At 46.1% G+C, this 20,224-nt stretch overlaps 1 protein-coding gene across 2 annotated transcripts in view; it reads right to left on the reverse strand.

Annotated features, from left to right (window-relative positions):
• Positions 1 to 3,674: 3,674 nt before the first annotated feature.
• Positions 3,675 to 20,224, reverse strand: part of TAF6 (TATA-box binding protein associated factor 6) — a 42,428-nt gene continuing 25,878 nt past the window's right edge. For both annotated transcript variants that reach the window (XM_082254910.1, XM_082254909.1), the window contains exons 9-15: positions 18,757 to 18,858; positions 14,388 to 14,570; positions 11,107 to 11,181; positions 10,892 to 11,017; positions 6,601 to 6,774; positions 6,179 to 6,382; positions 3,675 to 4,053 (exon numbers count right to left, since the gene is read on the reverse strand). In XM_082254910.1, coding sequence (XP_082111036.1) covers positions 3,829 to 4,053; positions 6,179 to 6,382; positions 6,601 to 6,774; positions 10,892 to 11,017; positions 11,107 to 11,181; positions 14,388 to 14,570; positions 18,757 to 18,858 — 1,089 coding nt within the window. In that variant the 3' untranslated portion in view covers positions 3,675 to 3,828. The remainder of the gene's footprint in view (positions 4,054 to 6,178; positions 6,383 to 6,600; positions 6,775 to 10,891; positions 11,018 to 11,106; positions 11,182 to 14,387; positions 14,571 to 18,756; positions 18,859 to 20,224) is intronic.

A 20,224-nucleotide genomic window follows, 5' to 3' on the forward strand; every position in this document is an offset into this window, starting at 1 on the left:
ATGTTTAGGCATTCTCATGCTTATTTTTTGTTTGAATTGGGATGACAAAAAAAAATGGAGAAACAAAAATCTGACACATTCCACCCAAAACTCTGAAAAAGGACTAGACAAAATTATTGAAACCTGCTCAAAATTGTAAGAATTGATTGCATTCCAAGTTGGTTTTGCTCCTGTAATTTGTAATTAAACTCGCCTGTATCAATTACCAGGTGCTGGCAATATAGAAATCACATGGCAACCAGTTAAAATGGTGAAAAATGTATTCAACCTTTGTGCTGTTTCTCTGTGTGCCACGCGGAGAATGGAGAAGAGAAAGAGCAGCAAAGAAATGTCTGAGGATTTGAGAAAAACAATTGTGGAAAAGCATGGACAATACTGAAGGTTGCAAGTCCATCTCCAGAGACCTTAATGTCTACTGTCATGAAGTTTACTGTCAACACTGTCAAGAAGTTTACAGCCAATGGCACTGTAGCTAATCTCCCTGGATCTGGACGAAAGAGAAAAACTGATCAAAGATTGCACTGAAGGATTGTTGGAATGATGGATAAAGAACCTCGATCAACTTCCAGACAAATTCAAGCTAACCTTCAGGCACAGGGTACAACTGTGTCAGCTCGCACTATAAATCGCCATCTGAATGAAAAGGGATGCTATGGTAGGAGACCCAGGAGGACCCCATAGAAACAAACAACCCAGATTGGAGTTTGCCAAAACCCTTTTGGGAGAATGTGCTTTAGGCTCGGTTTCCACTAGTGCGGCTACGAAGTCGTGCTACTTCTAGCACGACTTTGTAGCGAAAGTAAACTGCGGCTTCAGTTAGACTTTTCCCTCATATATAGAGGGAAGTCGTGCTCAAAAGTAGTGCACGATCTACTTTTGAAGTCGCCGCAACTGAAGCCGCGGCAGTGGAAACGGGCCCCATTGAAAACAATGGCTTTTGACTTGCTGTGCGACTTGACATGTGTCAAGTCGCACCGCAAGTCGCACTAGTGGAACCGGGCCTTAGACAGACAAAACAAAATTACAGCTTTTTGGTAAAGCCCATCATTCTGTTTTCAGAAAAATAAAGCCTCTGAAAAAAAGAATACAGTCCCTACAATCAATCATGGTGGAGGTTCAATGATGTTTTGGGTTGCTTTGCTACTTCAGGCACTGGATGTCTTGACCGTGTGCATAGCATCATGAAATCTAAAGGACTAATAAGAATTCTAGGGTGCAATGTAGGGCCTAGTGTCAGAAAGTTGGGTCTCCATCAGAGGTCATGGTTCTTACAGCAGGACAATGACACAAAGCACAAGTCAAAAAACACCAGAAATGGTTTAAAGGAGATTCACAGCCAAAACTTGTTTGGCTGTACATCTCCTATGGATCACAGGAGTGCAGTTCGTTCTGCACTTCTGTGACTCCTTTTCAGCAGACAGCGGGCTGAAGTCAGCTCTCTGCTGACATCACAGATGTCAGTCCAGGCACCACGTCATTACCACAATGGGAGCCGGGATCCACCAGGTGCCTGGACTGACACCCGGCCCAGCCTCTCAGCGAGCTGCTGAGAGCATGAGCCGGCAGATCCCACCCCTCCACAGCTCAGTGCTCCAGTGAGCGAGGAGGGGGCAGAGCGGATAGAGGTAACTGACAGTCAGCAGCTCTATGCTTGGGGAGCTGTCAGAACTGAGCTTGGGTTCTTAGTGCAGAGGCCTCGGGGAACAGATGCATCATCGGACCAATGCTGCATCCACCTGGGTAAGTATAATTCTCAAAAAAAAAAAAAACAAAGCCATACTTCTCTTTTAAGGAAAAGCACTGGAGAGGGCTGAACTGGCCAGCAAGGAGTCCAGATCTAAATCCCATAGAGCACCTGTGGAGAGATCTCAAATCAGCAGCTGGGAAAAGCAACTGTTCCAATGGGAGAAACCTGGAGCAGTTAGCTGAAGAAGAGTGGTCCAAAATTCCAGTAGAGAGGTGTAAGAAAACCATTGATGGTAACAGGAAGCGGGTGTGTTACCGATTAATAAATTGAGGGTGCCAATCATTTTGTGCAGTCCATTTTTGGACTTTTGCGTGGAATGTGTCAGATTTGGCTTTTTGTTTATCCACTTTTTTTGTGTCATACCAATACAAACAGAAGAAACAAACAGGAGAATGCCTAAACATTTGTAATTGCAACAATTTTCTGGGCGTAGTGGTGCATTATCTGACAGAAATGCAGGGGTGCCAATATTTTTTGCAATGACTGTATGTGCTCCAACTTGGTGGGACTCTCAAAATTATAGAGTTAGGACTGCAGTACACTAGAGTGCTGTGGCATGGGCTTTGCAGCTTATGCATGTATTTAGAAATGTGTGCAAACAAAACTATTTGATTTTAATGTGAACTGTTAGACAAGGTCAATTCGGTGTAGCTGGTAAGTGAGCTGAGAATGTTTTTTTGACATGCATCCCCCCTTCGATGTGCTCCTTGCTGCAAAGGCCAGTTAAAGGTTGGAGTGGTTGCCATTTGTTTGGATGTTCTCTCATCGCCCCTAAAGCTGGCTGATGGGGAGATCACGGGACCAGACAGGAGGCGCTCTGAGAATAGGTAAGTATAAGCATCTTCTTTTTACAATATAGTTAGTATAGGGCATTGTAACAACTTTCCCCCTGGGCAGTTTTACCCCCTTCCTGCCCAGGCTAATTTTCAGCTTTCAGAGCTTTGAATGACAATTGCGCGGTCATGCAACATTGTACTCAAATTAACTTATTATTTTTTTGAGATATAACCTTCTTTTGGTGGTATTTATTCACCACTGGTTTTTTTATTTTTTGCTAAACAGGAAAAAAAAATTCATAGTTTGTTATAAAGGTTTGCAAACAGGTAATTTTTCTCCTTCACTGATGTGCGCTGATGAGTGCCGATTTCCCTAGCACAAGGTGGTTATCTGCGCTCTTCTTCTCTCCTCATGCTGTCAGAGGGAGGAAGGAAAAGCCGATACCCGGGTTGTGTTTACATCCTGTGATCAGCTGTCATTGGCTGACAGCTGATCACATGGTAAAGGACCGCTGTGATTGGCCCTTTACCATGATCTGTGATCAGCTGAGTTTGAAGGACTCGGCGATCACAGAGCGAGCCGCCTGCATGCCACAGGAGGCACGAGGGCAGCGTGATCACCAGAGGACGTTCATGTACGCCCTACCGGTAAAGGAAGCCCACCCTGTAGCCGTATTTTGGCTATAGCCCGGGCAAGAAGTGGTTAAGCATAGTTAGATCTAGATGACTTCTACTTAGGTCTTGTGTATTTTACTTAGTGTTTTAGCCTGAAGTTGCACTTTAAAAAAGTGCAACTTTTGTCCAAGATGGTGCTGTGAGAGGACGCATGGTCCGGAGCTCTACAGGCCTGTGGTTACTAATCCGGCTACCTTTTGCCTCGTTTTTACTCCCTGTCAGCTGCTGATATCTCGAGGGACTCCCACACCGCATCACAAGGGGAAAAAGCTCCGGTTTTCCGCCGTTCCCTGAGGTTACAACACCGGACCCAGTTCTCCATGTGGCGCCGGCGCTCCGCTCAGTCTCCACCATGGCCTCACAGACTGAAGCGGAGGAGATGGACGAACCCACAGCCTTGGGCTTCCAGCAGGTAATGGCTGCTAGTGCTACTTGTCAGACCGGCTTCACAAATAAAAAAGTAAAACAAAAGCCCAGAGTTTTAAGCTATTTTATTAAGAAAAGGTGAATATTCCTTGTACACAAAATAAACTGTAACACACAGAAAACACCAGAAACATCCATGCATGCAGCCACACAACTGACCATACATTCACGCAAATGCTCACACACATCACAGGGGGTCTCTCGTCACAAGCCGGAGGTCTCTGTTGTGGGGGGAGGGGAAGGTTGAGGGGTCTTGCTTTCTCCAGCAGTTGGGAGAGACACCACTATATATTTTTGCATTCCGCCGCTGCCACCAGTCGCTGAGCCCCCTACACCGCTGCTCTGGCCACCAGAAACAAGTTTCACAATGGGTTGGACCCCAGGGGGGCATGGTGTGGATGGGGAAGGGCCGCTTGAAGAGGTGAGAACCTGTAAGGAGGGGCACAGTGAGATCAGAGGTGCTCAGATACAAAAAGACTGGTGTAGAGGATGTAGCAGAAATGTACAGACACAAAAAGGTATGGAATAAATGCAAAAACAGGGAAAGCTGGAAGGGAGGAATCAACAGTGAAAAACCAGTAGCATAGGCTAGGGTAATATAAGGAAATGTAAAAAAAAGGAATCTGTAGAGGTTAAAAGTACTTGAAAAAGTGTATATTGTTAAATATAGGATTGTCTGGCATGCCAGACTGAGGAGTGAATTCACAGCTCTAATGAAGAGAGGGAGGCGTGGAGAGAGGAGAGGCATGAGGGAATGAATGGTGTAGCATGAGCAAAGGCACAGGAGGGGAGAAGGGAGCACAACACTAGGAAAGGGAGAGGCAGGCCAAGTGCACGAAAATGGAGAGGTGTATATTGGGAGAAAAGGGAGAGGGAAAGCACTCCAAGAAAAAAAAGGGAGATCGGGAAAGCAGCTTGAGGAAAAAGAGAGAGGACGACGCAGTACGCGGCATGGGGGGAAGAGAGAGGGGGACGCGGCACGGGGGAAGGAAGAGGGGGACGCGGCACGGGGGAAGGAAGAGGGGGACGCGGCACGGGGGAAGGAAGAGGGGGACGCGGCACGGGGGAAGGAAGAGGGGGACGCGGCACGGGGGGAGGAAGAGGGGGACGCGGCACGGGGGGAGGAAGAGGGGGACGCGGCACGGGGGGAGGAAGAGGGGGACGCGGCACGGGGGGAGGAAGAGGGGGACGCGGCAAGGGGAAAGGAAGAGGGGGGCGCGGCGCGGGGAAAGGAAGAGGGGGACGCGGCGCGGGGAAAGGAAGAGGGGGACGCGGCGCGGGGAAAGGAAGAGGGGGACGCGGCGCGGGGAAAGGAAGAGGGGGACGCGGCGCGGGGAAAGGAGGAGGGGGACGCGGCGCGGGGAAAGGAAGAGGCGGACGCGGCGCGGGGAAAGGAAGAGGGCGGACGCGGCGCGGGGAAAGGAAGAGGGGGGCGCGGCGCGGGGAAAGGAAGAGGGGGGCGCGGGGAAAGGAAGAGGGGGGCGCGGAGAAAGGAAGAGGGGGGCGCGGGGAAAGGAAGAGGGGGGCGCGGGGAAAGGAAGAGGGGGGCGCGGGGAAAGGAAGAGGGGGACGCGGGGAAAGGAAGAGGGGGACGCGGGGAAAGGAAGAGGGGGACGCGGGGAAAGGAAGAGGGGGACGCGGGGAAAGGAAGAGGGGGACGCGGCGCGGGGAAAGGAAGAGGGGGACGCGGCGGGGGGAAAAGGAAGAGGGGGCGCGGCGCGGGGAAAGGAAGAGGGGGACGCGGCGCGGGGAAAGGAAGAGGGGGGCGCGGCACGAAGAAAGGAAGAGGGGGACGCAGCACAAAGAAAGGAAGAGGGGGACGCAGCACAAAGAAAGGAAGAGGGGGACGCAGCACGAAGAAAGGAAGAGAGGGGCGCTGCACGGGGAAAGGAAGAGGGGGAAGCAGCACGAGGAAAGGAAGAGGGGGACGCAGCACGAGGAAAGGAAGAGGGGGACGCAGCACGAGGAAAGGAAGAGGGGGACGCAGCACGAGGAAAGGAAAAGGGGAACGCAGCATGAGGAAAGGAAGAGGGGGACGCAGCACGAGGAAAGGAAGAGGAGGACGCAGCGTGAGGAAAGGGAGTGAACACGAGGGAAAGGGACAGTACAGAGTAGAAGGGAAGGGAGAGGATGCACAGAGCAAGGGAAGGGAGAGGATGCACAGAGCAAGGGAAGGGAGAGGATGCACAGAGCAAGGGAAGGGACAGGAAGCACAATGCAAGATCTAACATCTAAAAACCTATGGGTGCAACACTTCCAGCGCTCAGAAGGGCTCGCTATTTCCCTCTAGTTATTACCTACATGGCCCAATCATGTCCTTGTCATGATTAATAATTGATTTTATCCTGAGAGGAGAAATTACACAAAGGTTGAAAAGAGGCGTTATAAAAACATAGGTAGAGTGCTAGTAGTAGCGAGACAGGGCTCAGCATGAGAGAATAGGATTAGCAGGAGAACACAAAACAGCCAGAGCTCTGGAAGAAGAGGATGAGGCGTTAGTGATGAGACAGAGAAATGGCACAGAACAGGCACACAGGACACAATGAGCAGTTACCTGGGTCCCGCTGCTCCCGGCTGAAGACACCACAATGAACTTGGTGGGTGGTGGTGAAGGCTGAGTAGGGGTGGCAGGCCGGGCACTCACTAAGGTCTGTACGGGCAAAGTCAAGGACCCAGGCACCTTTATTATCCCAGGTGGGCGAGGAGATGGCGTGATGGAGCCGGAGGTCGGCTGAGAGAGGGTGAGTGTGGGGCGAGGCTGAGAGAGAGAAGTTACGTTGAAAAAGGATGATGGGAGAGAGAGAGAGAAAAAGAGGTGGGATTAGGAAAGAGACATAAAAATAAGTCATTAGGGGTAAGACACTATATCATGGCTTCCACACAGTAGCCCGGGTCACGTGACTACCGGGGAGATGACTAGACATCTGATAACTTCTACAAAATGATGTACAGCTAGGATGTTATGCAGAAGGTTACCTGTGTGACTGTCAGAGTGGTCCGGTTGACCTGGGGCCCCTGCAAAGCACTCTGGGCCCTAGCCTTCATCACATGAGAGCACAGAGTGGGACCCAGGAAGCCAAAATCTGTACGATATGCATCTGGGACATCTGGAGGGGCTCGCAATTTCACCAGGACTGGAGCTGTGTGTTTCTGAGACACAACATAAAAAGAAAGAAACATTGCAACAATGGCATTCCAGTGATTTCACGGTTTGTGTCTGTATACCATATGCATTCAGGAACTGAACTCTGAAAGCTGTGCCTAAAAAAAAAACAGGCAGAAGTCAAAAGTCTGGTCACCATTATTGCCTGTGTTGTCCCTGCAGCTGATCCTTTACCCATTACTGACTTACCATGCCTGTATCTCTATGTAAGGGTAGCCATCTTGGTTGAGGCAGGGCTTTGCTTCCTCAAGTCAGATCCTCCAGCAAGGAGAACTGTGAGCAGTACAGTAGTGATATCACCAAATCTCACCCAAATCTCCTGAGACTAGCAGTCACAGACAGCAGTGTCTTAGATCTCGTGCTGCACACATACAGCTATGACACTGTAGACACAGGAGTGTCTAGGCCAGGCAAATGCAAACTGTGGCCCTCCAGATGTTGCAGAACTACAAGTCCCATGAGGCATAGCAAGACTATTAACAGCCACAAGCATGACACCCAGAAGCAGAGGCATGATGGGACTCGTAGTTTTGCGACAGCTGGAGGGCCACAGTTGGCATATCCCTGGTCTAGGCACACTCACATACCAGGAAGTACAATGCTATTTCCAGGAGGAATTTCAGGTAGGTTTGTCAGGCCACAGCTTAGGCACAATAACATTTATAAATGTTCCTTATAACATAAACCCCCCCCCCCCCAATTTCTGGTCCTCATTAAAAGGTAAAATTCTATCCATTAATGTAAACAATTGTCTGTCTTTTTAACTAGCATCCATTTTCTGCAGAAAACATTCAGCTAAGAAAAAAAAAAAAACATACATGCAAAGATCATCACATGATATCTGACATTGGTAGGGGCTCCCTCTAGTGTCAGACAGAACCAGGTTAGTCAAACACTCAAAAGAAGATGTAAGCACAAATCACTCAAAATCTCATAGAAGCTTTAGCATGTCAACCACTTCCGGTCAGCATTGGTGTCCCTTTAAAATGGTTCTGAAGGTCCAGGGAGAAGAAGGATCCACAATGCTGTTACATAGTTAGTGAGGCTGAAAAAAAGACACCAGTCCATCCAGTTCAACCTATGAAGAGTGTTGTGTGATAAGTGTTTATGTCAATAATACATTGTATACCCCTGTATGTTGTGGTCTCTAAGGTGCCCATCTAATAGTTTTTTTAAACTATCAATGCTCCCTTGCTGATACCACTGCTTGTGGAAGAGAATTCCACATCCTTACCGCTCTAATGGTATGGAACCCTTTACGCAGTTTAAGGTTAAACCGCTTCTCTTCTAATTTTAGCAAACGGCCACGAGTCCTTTTATATTCCCTTTCACTGAATAGTTTGTTCTCAATGCTAGAGTTACCAGTACGGGATTTGTACATTGATATCATATCCCCTCTCAAGCGTCTCTTCTCTACAGAGAATAAGTTCAATGCTTGTAGTCTTTCCTTATAGCTGAGATCCTCCAGTCCCTTTATTAGCTTTGTTGCCCTTCTCTGTGACCATTGTGATTGGTTGTCATAGTGGTCACACAACTGGGAGCTGGTCCTGCCAGCTACCAATCGTTAGTGGCGATCAAGTTCTATATTTGACAGCTCGGTCTCTGTGCTAAGAGCGCGCTCTCATCACAGAAATATCGGCCACCTGGTGACGCATGCTGAACTAAACTCATCAATTTAAGGCTCTAAAAAAAAAAAAAAACAGTTAAGTTTCAAGCATGGCATGAATGCTAACTAGGGATGCACTGATAGTCGTTTTTTACTGGCGAGTATCGATACTTGTGCTCAAGTACTTGTCGATACCAATTAACGATACCTTTGCGGTGCGATTTGAGCCCATACAAAATGAATGTACTGAAATCGCACTGCAAAGAATCGAATGTAATTTGAACAGGAATGCGGTGGGATTCCTGTCCGAATCACATGCGGTTTCCAGAACTGCAAGAGAGGAGAGGGCGGGAGAGAGAGAGAGTGAGGCGCCAAACCGCCAATGGTGTAGCAATGTTGATTTAATAAAAGGGTTAAAATGAAACAGTATTGCACTCACAGACATGACTGGAGACAGGTATAAAATAAGCTCAGTGTGGAGCCCCGCGGTCCAAAGTTCAAGTGGATCTAAAGTCAGAAGGTTTTTTACCTTATTGCATTCTTTGCATTAAGATAAAAAAAACCTTCTGTGTGCAGCAGCCCTCCTTAGCCCCCTAATACTTATCTAAGTCCCACCCCATCGTGATCCATGGATGTACACAAGAGCCTTGGCTTCCTGCGGACTCTCCCTCCTCATTGGCTGAGACAGCAGCGGGTGCCATTGGCTTCCACTACTGTCAATCACAGCCAGTGAGCCAATGGGAGCAGAGAGGAGGCAGGGCCAAGCTGCCGCTGTGTGTGTGAATGGACACAGCAAGCTGCTTGCAGTGGGGGCACTTGGCAGGAGGGAGGGGTCAGGAGCACCGGTGGGGGGACCCAAGAAGAGGATTGGGGTCGCTCTGTTCAGCCCCAAAGCCAAGACTTTAATATCACTTTCAGTCCCTACTAGAACCACTGGAGAAAGTGCTGTGAATCCAAAGCAGGAATCCAGGTAAGCCACGGTGAAATGACGCGGGAGTCTAAATGGGGTTGATTTACTAAAAGGTGGAAAACCTGGTGCAGGTCTGAATGGCAGCCAATCAGCTTCTAACTTCAGCTTGTTCAACTAAGCTTGGACAATAAATCCTGGAAGCTGATTATTTTTTTTTAAGCAGAGCTGCGCCAGATTTTGCACTCTCCAGTTTTAGTAAATCACCCCCAATTTGTCAAAGGAACTGTCAGATGTCCAGGATGCTGTGACCAATCAGCCTCTTTCATTGGCACTACTCTAGAATAAAAAAAACTGTAGCAATACAGAAAGGAGAGCCAGGCCAAAACTGGATGAAAGTGTCCAAGATAATTGTAATTTTTGTTAAAAAGAAAAAAAAAAAATATGTCAATGTCCAATTGCTGTTCAGCAACTATGAGAGTTCACTAGTACTGTTTTTAATATAGATATAGATCTGTGAAGTCAATGTTTTCTCCATCCAAGTGTTGAGCCCTGACGAAGGGGCTGTTGCCCTCAAAACATGTTTGCTGTTGTTTCATAACTTTTTATTTTCACCAACAAATAAAATGATCTTGGAGTTTTTCATCTGGTTTTAGTCTGTTGCTCCTTTCTGCATTTCTATGGTTTGAGCTACTGTCAGGCGCCCACTGAGAAAAGCTTTGCTGCGTTGGGAGCCGCATCGCCAGATCTATTGAGATTTGTTTTGAAGTTTTTCCTTCAGCTAAAACCACACCACTTGCAAGTCCAAAAACTGCTTGAGTATGTTGTCCTGGAGTCCTAGCATAAGAACTGTCACAGTATAATTTGTAATCAGTGTTTGTGGTACTTTTCTAAACAGCTGGTTGGACTTACTGGTAGGGATCGACCGATTATTCGCAAGGCCGATATGCACTTTCCCCGATATATCGGAATCGGCCCCTGAGGTTACCAATATTGCGGGAAAGTGCTTGTACCGGAGTGATGCCTGCAGCTAGAGGCATCTCCCCGGTACCGGCGTCCATAGCCGACTGTCAGCTGTCTTGTAATGACAACCGATGTGGCTGAGAAGCCGCTCGGCTGTCATAACAAGGAGCGGGAGGGGGCATCCCCCCCCCCTCCCTCCGTGGCTAACCCAGGTCTCCCGTCCCACCAGGAGACCCAGGCAACCAGCCTGCTCAGCTGCCGAAGACCAGATCAAAGCCGCATTCGGCTCTGATCGGGTCTCCATGTAAAAACCTGGAAGTGATGTCATGACATCACTTCCGGGTACTCGGCGCCAGATTAAAAAAAAATGACAGCATTCAAAACAGCCAAACTTGGAGTTTTTAATGCTTTTAAGTGCAGAGGAGGGGTTTGGGGGTTCCCCAGATCCCTCCCCAAGAGTACCTGTCAAGTGATTTAAATTTTTGTTTTTTTTATGTATAAAAATATCAGCAAATATCGGCCGATACCGATATTCAATGGTCAAAATATCGGTATCCGCAATGAAAAATCGATATCGGTCGATCACTAATATGTACCATTAAGCATATATTGGAATGCATGATATTACCAGCATTAGGCTTTGGACATGGTCAGCTCCAATTTTGTCGATGTTTGAAAGAACCGGACCCTCCAGGACGGCGCGTAGTCGCTCTCCTTCCAGCGACAAACGCGGGACGATCAGAGTTTTGATCACCTTTTGGAAAGGATAAAGAAAATCAGCCACACTGTAAGACAATAGGCGGTTCCAGCTCCTCCCACTGTATAAAACCTATTGTTACTTACATCGGGTCCCAGTTCTGCAAGGCCAGCGATGGAGCCATATCGGGTCGTCCAGGGAGTGCGTTCGTCAACCAAACTCTGTGATAACGAGGCAAAAAAAAAAATCAAGAATACAGAAGGGAAGTAAAACCTGAAGGGGAAATTTACAATGTTGGTGAAATCTGACTTCAATTTATTTACAGAGACTAGAGATATTTTCCCGACAGCAAATCTGCAACATTTTGTCATTAAATTTCTTTAAAGCGGAACATAAAGTTGTTGTTTTTGAAATTGTGAGCAGTCAGGCTTTTTTTTTTTTTGCAGAAGAGACACGCCTGCTCGCAATTTCTCTTATAATTTACATTGAACTTCGCATGCACAGGAGTTACAACCTCTTGTGTCGGCCAATCAAGATGGCCAGAGACCAGCATTTGGAAGAAGCCTGAGAGAGCCAGCACCGACAAGAGACCTTGCAGGTTCCGAACAGTTGGAGCAAAGGTAAGTATTTTGGACTTTAGTTCCACTTTAACCACTTACGGACCACCGCCCGCCGCAGTTTGACGTTAAATACCAGGGTTATGGTAGCAGATAGCTGCTATAACCCTGGTATTTTTTTTAAACTGCGGGCGGTCCGCTTTAACATAAGGGTAGTCCCGGTGGCGGATTTACAGCGGGATCACCCTTATGGGCGGCGGGAAAGGTGCCCCCCCCCCCGGCGCGCTTCTCGGTCATTTTCCCTGCTTGCCAGACCCGCCGATAGCGGGGACCATCCGGTCTGCTCTCCTCACAGGCAGGAAGTCGAGTGAGGGCAAGATGGCCCTCACTCTACTCTATGGCTTTGGAGGACCAGAGGGATGTCATATGTCACTTCCTAGCAACGGATTTAAAGAGCCCATTTTTTTCCAAGATTTTTTTCTTCTTTTTTTAGTGTAGATGTGAGATGTGAGGTCTTTTTGACCCCAGATCTCACATTAAAGAGGTCCTGTCATGCTTATTTCTATTACAAGGGATGTTTACATTCCTTGTAATAGGAATAAAAAATTATCACATTTTTTTTTTTTAAAAAAACAGTGTAAAAATAAAAAATAAAATAAAATAAAGGAGGAAAAAAAAAATTAAAAGCGCCCCGAACGCATACGCAAGTCACGCCCACATATGTAAACGGTGTTCAAACCACACATGTGAGGTATCGCCGCGATCGTTAGAGCAAGAGCAATAATTCTATCCCCAGACCTTCTCTGTAACTCTAAATTGGTAACCTGTAGAAATTTTTAAAATGTCACCTATGGGGATTTTTAAGTATCAATGTTTGTCGCCATTCCACGAGCGTGCGCAATTTTGAAGCATGACATGCTGGGTATCTATTTACTTGGCGTAACGTTATCTTTCACATTATAGAAAAAAATTGGGCTAACTTTACTGTTTTCTTATTTTTTAATTCAATAAAGTGAATTTTTTCCCAAAAAATTGCGTAAGACCGATGCGCAAATACGATGTGATAAAAAAATATTGCAACGATCCCCATTTTATTCTCTAGGGTCTATGCTAAATATATATATATATATATATATATATATATATATATATATATATATATATATATATATATATATAATGTTTGAGGGGTCTAAGTAATTTTCTAGCAAAAAACAGATTTAAACTTGTAAACAACAAGTGTCAGAAAAAGGCCCGGTCCAGAAGTGGTTAAAGTGGAACTATGGGCAAAATCAAAAATTACATAGAATGCAGTCTGTCAATCCCAATAACAAAGCAGTTTTTGTTTTTTTTTTGGGTCCCCCCTGTAACATAGTTGTGTATTACCTTGTGATTCTGCCAATAGGTCTGTTTTTTTTCTATATTTTTCAACTTCCTTAGTTTAACATACCGAGCTGTTCAGCAAAAATGGCAGTTAGGCTAGGATTAGAGCTGGGTCTAGACCTGCCGCTACTTGTGTTGGATAGTTTTTGTTGCGACATGTGACCACCCCTGTCTGCTGCCACAGCAGCTTAAGGGAGGGGGCGCAAAAAAAAACAAAAAAACGCACGTTTAAATGAGGGTTGAGACAAACCATTCACCACTGACAGAGGTGCTTACAATGCTCAGCTTTTATAATTAAATGTGCACCTTTGCAAAAAATAAAATAAATGCACAATTTTTTTGCAGGTAAAAAATGATGTACATAAAGCATTGCACCCACAATCAGAAGATTATGCCATGGTCCTGCAGACTGTCTGTATAGCTGTCTGCCAGTACCTCCGATACAGGCAGGCAGTTACTGAATGATAAAAAGCTCAATGAACTACCTAGAGCGCTCGACAGTGGCCTGGTAGTTCAATGATAACTACAAGAAGCCCGCAGGGGGTCTAATGCTGAACATGTTACACTCTAAAAATGTGTGTAACATGTTAAGAAAGGTGAACTTATCCTTTAAAACCTTAAAGCGGAGTTCCACCCTGGAATACATTTTTTTAATAAAAATACCCCCGGGACAGTCAGGGCTAGCACATTCCACAATGGATAGCCTCTGATCTGTCCTGGGTTGCACTTACCTTTTAGGAGAAATACTTACCTTGAAAAAGTATTCTCCAGCGCTGCCATCTCAGGTGTGGGCAGCTTGAAGCCAGCGCGATCCTCTTCTGTGTCCTCTTCCGTCTTCTTCGGTCCCACGATGCACTGCACCGGCCCCGCCGTCACTTCCGGTGCACGCGCGTCATCCCTGCACAGCTTCTGGGCATGCACAGAAGCTGTTTAGAAGGGAAAGACGCTCGCGCCCCGGAACTAACGTCGGGGCCGGTGCAGGCGCATTGATTCCTGGGAGCAATGACGTTCAGCTCCCAGGAATCATTGCAAAGTCAGGAAGTGACGACGGGCCGCGGCCGCCGAGGGGAGGAAGACGGAAGTAAGGCAAATATTTTCTTCTCTACGAGGTAAGTAAAAAAAAAAAAAAAAATTGCGATTATCCATTTGTTTTTCAGGTGACCCGGAGCGAGAAGATGGAGGCAAGTATAAATTTAGGGTGGAACTCCACTTTAATATATGTAAGCTTTTTGGATTTGAGCACAGACCTCTCCATTTCTAGTTTCAGAGGGGCACACAGATGAAGCTTTTCTAACCAGATACAAACAAGCATTTCACAGTGTCTGATGCAGGACTTTTATATTTGAAAAACATAAACCGACTGACCGGCTCACTTCTAAAAGCAAGATAAAAGTAGGCGAGAAAGGACCTGAGGGTTCCCTGAGCAATCAAAACACACCAATCGAATGCAATATTCACAAGATCTAATGTAATATTCTTCTTTGTACCTTAGTAAATGTCTTGGTTATCCTGGATTGGATGTTGTTGGTTGTGGTGCTGAAATTCTTACAGATTTGTGCAATGAGACGAGCGGCAAAGTCTCTCAATGCCCAGTGATTGTCCACATCCGGACGCAAACAAAGCTGCCGGCTGACAATACACGTCATCACAGCTGGAATGAGTTCATGGAGCTGGAAGAGATGAGATCAAAGTCATAAGCATTAGAGTGGCTTAGCGGTTATCCCTGTGCGGCGCTGGCCCCCAGGGTTCAAGTCCCAGCAGGGACATCATTAGAATGGAGTTTGTGTGATTTTCCTGTAGTTACTTTGTGCCCACAAAAATCGGAAAAATGTTTAGGGCCCATTCACACCAGAAATTGCAAGTAGCGTTTTTTCCTTGTACATATGAATGCGTTTGATGAGAGTTTTACATGTAGTTGACATGCAGTTTACATGCAGTAGACGCATTTTTCTATATGCATTTGTCCTGTAAGGTCCTTGCCTTTGGGCTTCTATGTGCACTGTGATGCGTTGCAATGAATTTGCCTGTTTGCAGTGCAGAAAAATGGAGCATGCTGTAATTTTCTGCACTGTGCTGCACTGCGTTGGTGTGAACTATGCCCATTGGACAGCCTGAATTTTAGACTGTCTATGCAGTTGGCGTTGTAAAAGAAAATACCGCGCTAATAATAAAATAAAGGTAGCTAGCAGCCAGCAAAAAACGAAAGACAATTTGCAATCATCAAAAAGAACACAAATAAATATTGCGGCGCTGGTTAGGATAAAATTAAACAACACTAACTGAGGTTAAATTAACAAAGTGCAATAAACATAATTAATGTAAAGTGCATACAGTATATGTGAACATCATATCATCTGGTCAGGACTGATAAGAAAATACGGTGTTAAACAGATTATTAAGTGCATATTATAAATATAAAGTGCATCAAATTCGATAATAAATGCAAGTTTCTGTGGTTATAGGGAGAAACACCAAGGTGCAAAAAAACTCCTCTTGCATGAAGTGTCTTCAATGTAATCAAAGTGAATAGCCGCCATCAAATATATAAAACAAGGAGGAGGCTTACGAGATAGATTGGACCCAATAGAGCTCACACTCTTTAGGTCACTTGCTCACGTATGTATGGATGGCAGTCAGGTTATCACTGTTACTGGAATGGATTCAATGTATTTCAGCATCAGTGACCTAAAGAATGTAAGCTCTATTGGGTCCTATCTATCTGGTAAGCCCCCCCATTTTATATATTGGGTGGAAGCTATTCACTTTGATTACATTGAAGACACTTCATGCATGAGGAGTTTTTTGGACTTTGGTGGTTCTCCCTGTAACCACAGAGACTGTTTCATTTATTATGGAATTTGATGCACTTTATATTCACAATATGAACTCTATAATATGTTTAACACCGTATTGTTTTCTTATCAGTCCTGACCAGATGATATTATTTTCACATATATGCACTTAACATTAATTATGTTTATTGCGCTTTATTTACCTTTATTAGTGTTATTTAAATGTTATCCTAACTAGCGCAATATTTATTTGTGTTTTTTATGCAGTTGGAGTGCAGTCCAAAATGGATCCAACTGCATCTCACTGCATTATTTATTTTATTTATTTATTTCAAGTACTTATATAGCGCTGTCAATGTACGCAGCGCTTTACATATACTCTGCATGTTCACATCAGTCCCTACCCTCAAGGAGCTTACAATCTAAGGTCCCTAACTCACATACATACACAGTAGGGCCAATTTTTTATACAGGATCCAATTAACCTACCAGCATGTCTCTGGAATGTGGGAGGAAACCGGAGTGCCCAGAGGAAACCCACGCAGGCACAGGGAGAACATGCAAACTCCAGGCAGGTAGTGTCGTGGTTGGGATTCGAACCAGCGACCCTCTTACTGCTAGGTGAATGTGCTAACCACTACACCACTGTGCCGCCCATTAGGTGTGAAAGGGCCCTTATTCAGATATGGCCTAGGTTTAGCAGTAGTATTTGCCTGTATGACTGCAGTAGGGACATCAGATTGCAAGTTTCTTCCCCTGATCTAACCTACCCCCCTTCCAGGTGAATACTTATTCAGTTTTGACAGCTGTAGCTCTGCTATTTGTTTAACCACTTCCCGCCCACCCTATTACAAAATGACGGCGGGAATGTGGTTGTGTTATCCTGACCGGACGTCACATGACGGCGGCAGGATAACACAGCTCTGGGCGCCCCCCGGGGGCGCGCAGAGCGACGATCGGTGATGCGAGGTGTCAGTCTGACACCCTGCATCTCCGATCTCGGTAAAGAGCCTCTGACGGAGGCTCTTTACCATGCGATCAGCCGTGTCCAATCACGGCTGGTCACATAGTAAATAGGAACAGCCGTTGATCGGCTTTCCTTAGTTCGTGCCTGACAGGCACGAGCAAAGGAGCGCCGATCGGCGGCTCCCCTGACAGGGGGGGGGGGGGGGGGGTCGGCACTGGTAATCAGATCATTGATTACCAGTGCAGACCCTCGGGGGGGGGGGGGATGCCACTAGATCCACCAGGGATGCCCACTATGACCCCAGGGATGCCCACTATGACCCCAGGGATGCCCACTATGGCCACCAGGGATGGCAATCAGGGCTCAGGGAGCCCCCCATTGCCCTCCCCATCAGTGATGCCCACCAGTGCCCTCCCTATCAGTGCTGCCCACAAGTGCCCATCATTGCCATCCTTTAGTGTCGCCCACCAGTGCCCATTATTGCGCACCAGTGCCGCCTATCAGTGACCATTAGTGCCGCCCGTCAGTGCCACCCATCAGTGCCGCCTATCAGTGCCCGTCAGTGCCACCTATCAGTGCCCATCAGTGCCACCTATCAGTGTCCATCAATGCCGCCTATCAGTGCCCACCAATGCTGCATATCTGTGCTACCTATCAGTGCCGCATATCAGTGCCGCATATCAGTGCTGCCTATCAGTGCCACCCCATCAGTGCCACCCCATCAGTGCCACCCCATCAGTGCCACCCCATCAGTGCCACCCCATCAGTGCCACCCCATCAGTGCCACCCCATCAGTGCCACCCCATCAGTGCCTGTCAGTGCAGTCTCATCAGTGCTCATCAGTGCAGGAAAAAATTTATTTACAAAATTGTATAACATAAACAAAAAAACTTTTTTTTTTTTTCAAACTTTTCGTTTTTTTTTATTTGTTTAGCAAAAAGTAAAAATCGCACAGGTGATCAAATACCACCAAAAGAAAGCTCTATTTGTGGGGGGAAAATGACATAAATTTGGTGTAGGTACAGTGTTGCATGACCGCGCAATTGTCATTCAAATTGCAACAGCGCTAAAAGGGGAAAATTGGCCTGGGCAGGAAGGGAGGGAAGTGCCCTGTATTGAAGTGGTTAAATGCAGAGGTACATGTCTTCGCAGTCTTGGCTGCAACAGTACAGCCCTATAGACTTCCATGGGGCTGTCTCTGATCACCCCGTCCTCGGGACAACGCTCCAGAGAAGTCTATGGGGCTGTAGTGAGCAATGTGTAAGATGTGCAAGACGTAAAAAAAAAAAAAAAAAATGGCGGTCCTGTAGATGTCAGATCCAGGTTAGTATGCATCTGTACAGGAGGGTGGATTAGGTTAGGGGAAGGGACAAAATGGTTAAATGCACTTTATTTTAAGGCTACGTTCACATGTGGGCGTAGCGAATCATGGGCAGAATCACCGCGATTCTGCCCGCGATCCGGAAATCATTGCAAATCGCGGGACGCCTGTGCGATGCCCGTGATTTGCAATGGCACCCCAAACGCTGTGCGATGTTGCCGCGATTTCCGCCTGTCGAATCACGGTAACATTGCGCAAACTGAATCGCTTGACGCCCAAAAAAAGAGCTTCTTTTGTGCGTCATGCGTCCCGCCATTCTGTTTGCGCAATGTTACCGCGATTCGGCAGGCAGAAATTGCGGCAACATCGCACAGCGTTTGGGGTGCCATTGCAAATCACAGGCATCGCACAGGCATCCCGCGATTTGCAATGATTTTCAGATCGCGGGCAGAATCGCAGTGATTCTGCCCGTGATCCGCTACACCCACATGTGAACGTAGCCTGAACTGTACTCATTCTTTATGACAAGTGTAAATCTGTGGCTTGTACCTTCCTGTGACAACCACTTACCATGTTTCTTGTATAGGCATCAAGTCAGGAAGCGAGAGAAAATCTCCCCAGCGTGTTCACAAACATAGAAAGTTTTAACTTCCTACATAAAATTGTCTAGTCTTCAGGTTTCTATTCTTGTGTGTCAGCAAATTCAAGGCAGAACTTTCTGTCATAATAAGCAGCAAAGTGAATCTATTGTCTATTTCCAGTGTCTTTACACTTACGTATTTCTCTAGATACAGAGTGGTGTTGTCCATCAGAGCTTTTACCATTCGCATGAGATAAATAAGCAGTGCCAGGTTATTCTGTACAACATTCACGCGCACCTATAAAAAAAAAAGGATAGAAGATTTACAAAACAAAAATGGGCACAGAGCTTCGGAAGTTAAAAATCAGTAACATAAGAGACTATAATGCCTTATTATAAAGGCTTGAGTTGGATATTAAAAAGTGAAACACTGGACCAACAGCTAAAATAAGTATATGGGCACTATAGTTGTGATTCAGTTCAGCCTTTCTTGTGATTGATGCAAAAAAGAAAAAACAAACTGCGATTGGCGCCTGTCACAGATCCAGACTGCTGCGACCATTATATCTGAATACTAGATAACTAAAACAATTTTTGTGAAAAAATAGTGCGCTGTCCAATCTAAAATAAACAAGGATTTCAAAAACTTTAACCGATATCCTAGTCCGGTGCGGTTCTGTTCACCGGTTCAGGTGCAAATTTTTACCTGAAATCACCTAAACTGGACTAAAAAAAAAAAAAAAAACTGCACAGAGCTCTTTTTAAAACTGCACGTGTGAACCGGCTGCATTGAGAAGGCTGTTGGTTCACATGTTATGCGAATCAGAAGCAAATTCAAAACGCATCCGATTCGCATATATGTAAAGAGACGCCTAAAAAATGCTTTGTGCTGTGAAACTTATAGTGCTATTCTCTAAACAAAGTGCTAATATAAATATCAAAGGTAATACATACAATAATAAATATTGCAAAACATCAAGGTAATACATACAATAATAAATATTGTTGTGTTATCTCTTTAAGTAAAGTGCAATGTGTGCTACGATTGGAAAAGATTGGCGGGAGAGCAAAAGAAAAGGTGAGAATGTGCTGCTGGGGAGAGGCATTAAAGAAATTGTAACCCAAAAAAAAAAAAAAAAAATCGTATTCCCTTAAAGCATGTTAAACAGCATAGTGCAGGCATCACTAAATGGCGGACCGCGCTTTGGATCCGCACGCAGTCAATGTCTCATCCGGACCCCTGTGGTCCCACCCTTAAGGAGTTGCTCTGCTCACAGTCATCACTTCTGCCATTCTCACAGAAACCAACAGCTTGAGGCAGGACAGCTCTGGACAGAGAGCGGGGGCTACCAGAGTTAACAAGCAGGTGATTGGTTGCGAGGATACAGGGCGGTCAATGCACAAACGTGCAATTCAGACCTCTGCTGGAAGAATATTTCACTGCCTGGACTTCCATGAATTTTAATTCAATACCCCTGGCATAGTGCTTGTGCTGTGTAATTTGCCCCATTCTATGCTGAAAAAAAAAAAACTATGGTTCCCCTATGTGAACTGACCACAGTAATCATGGCTGCTGATCCACAATACCATGGTCAGTTTACCCCGGCACAGTCCTACACAAATCCCCCCCACAGGGAATAATTGGGGGGGGGGGGGGAGAAGAG

Source organism: Pelophylax lessonae, assembly GCF_965119305.1.
Source record: "Pelophylax lessonae genome assembly, chromosome: 4".
Classification (NCBI taxonomy): domain Eukaryota; kingdom Metazoa; phylum Chordata; class Amphibia; order Anura; family Ranidae; genus Pelophylax; species Pelophylax lessonae.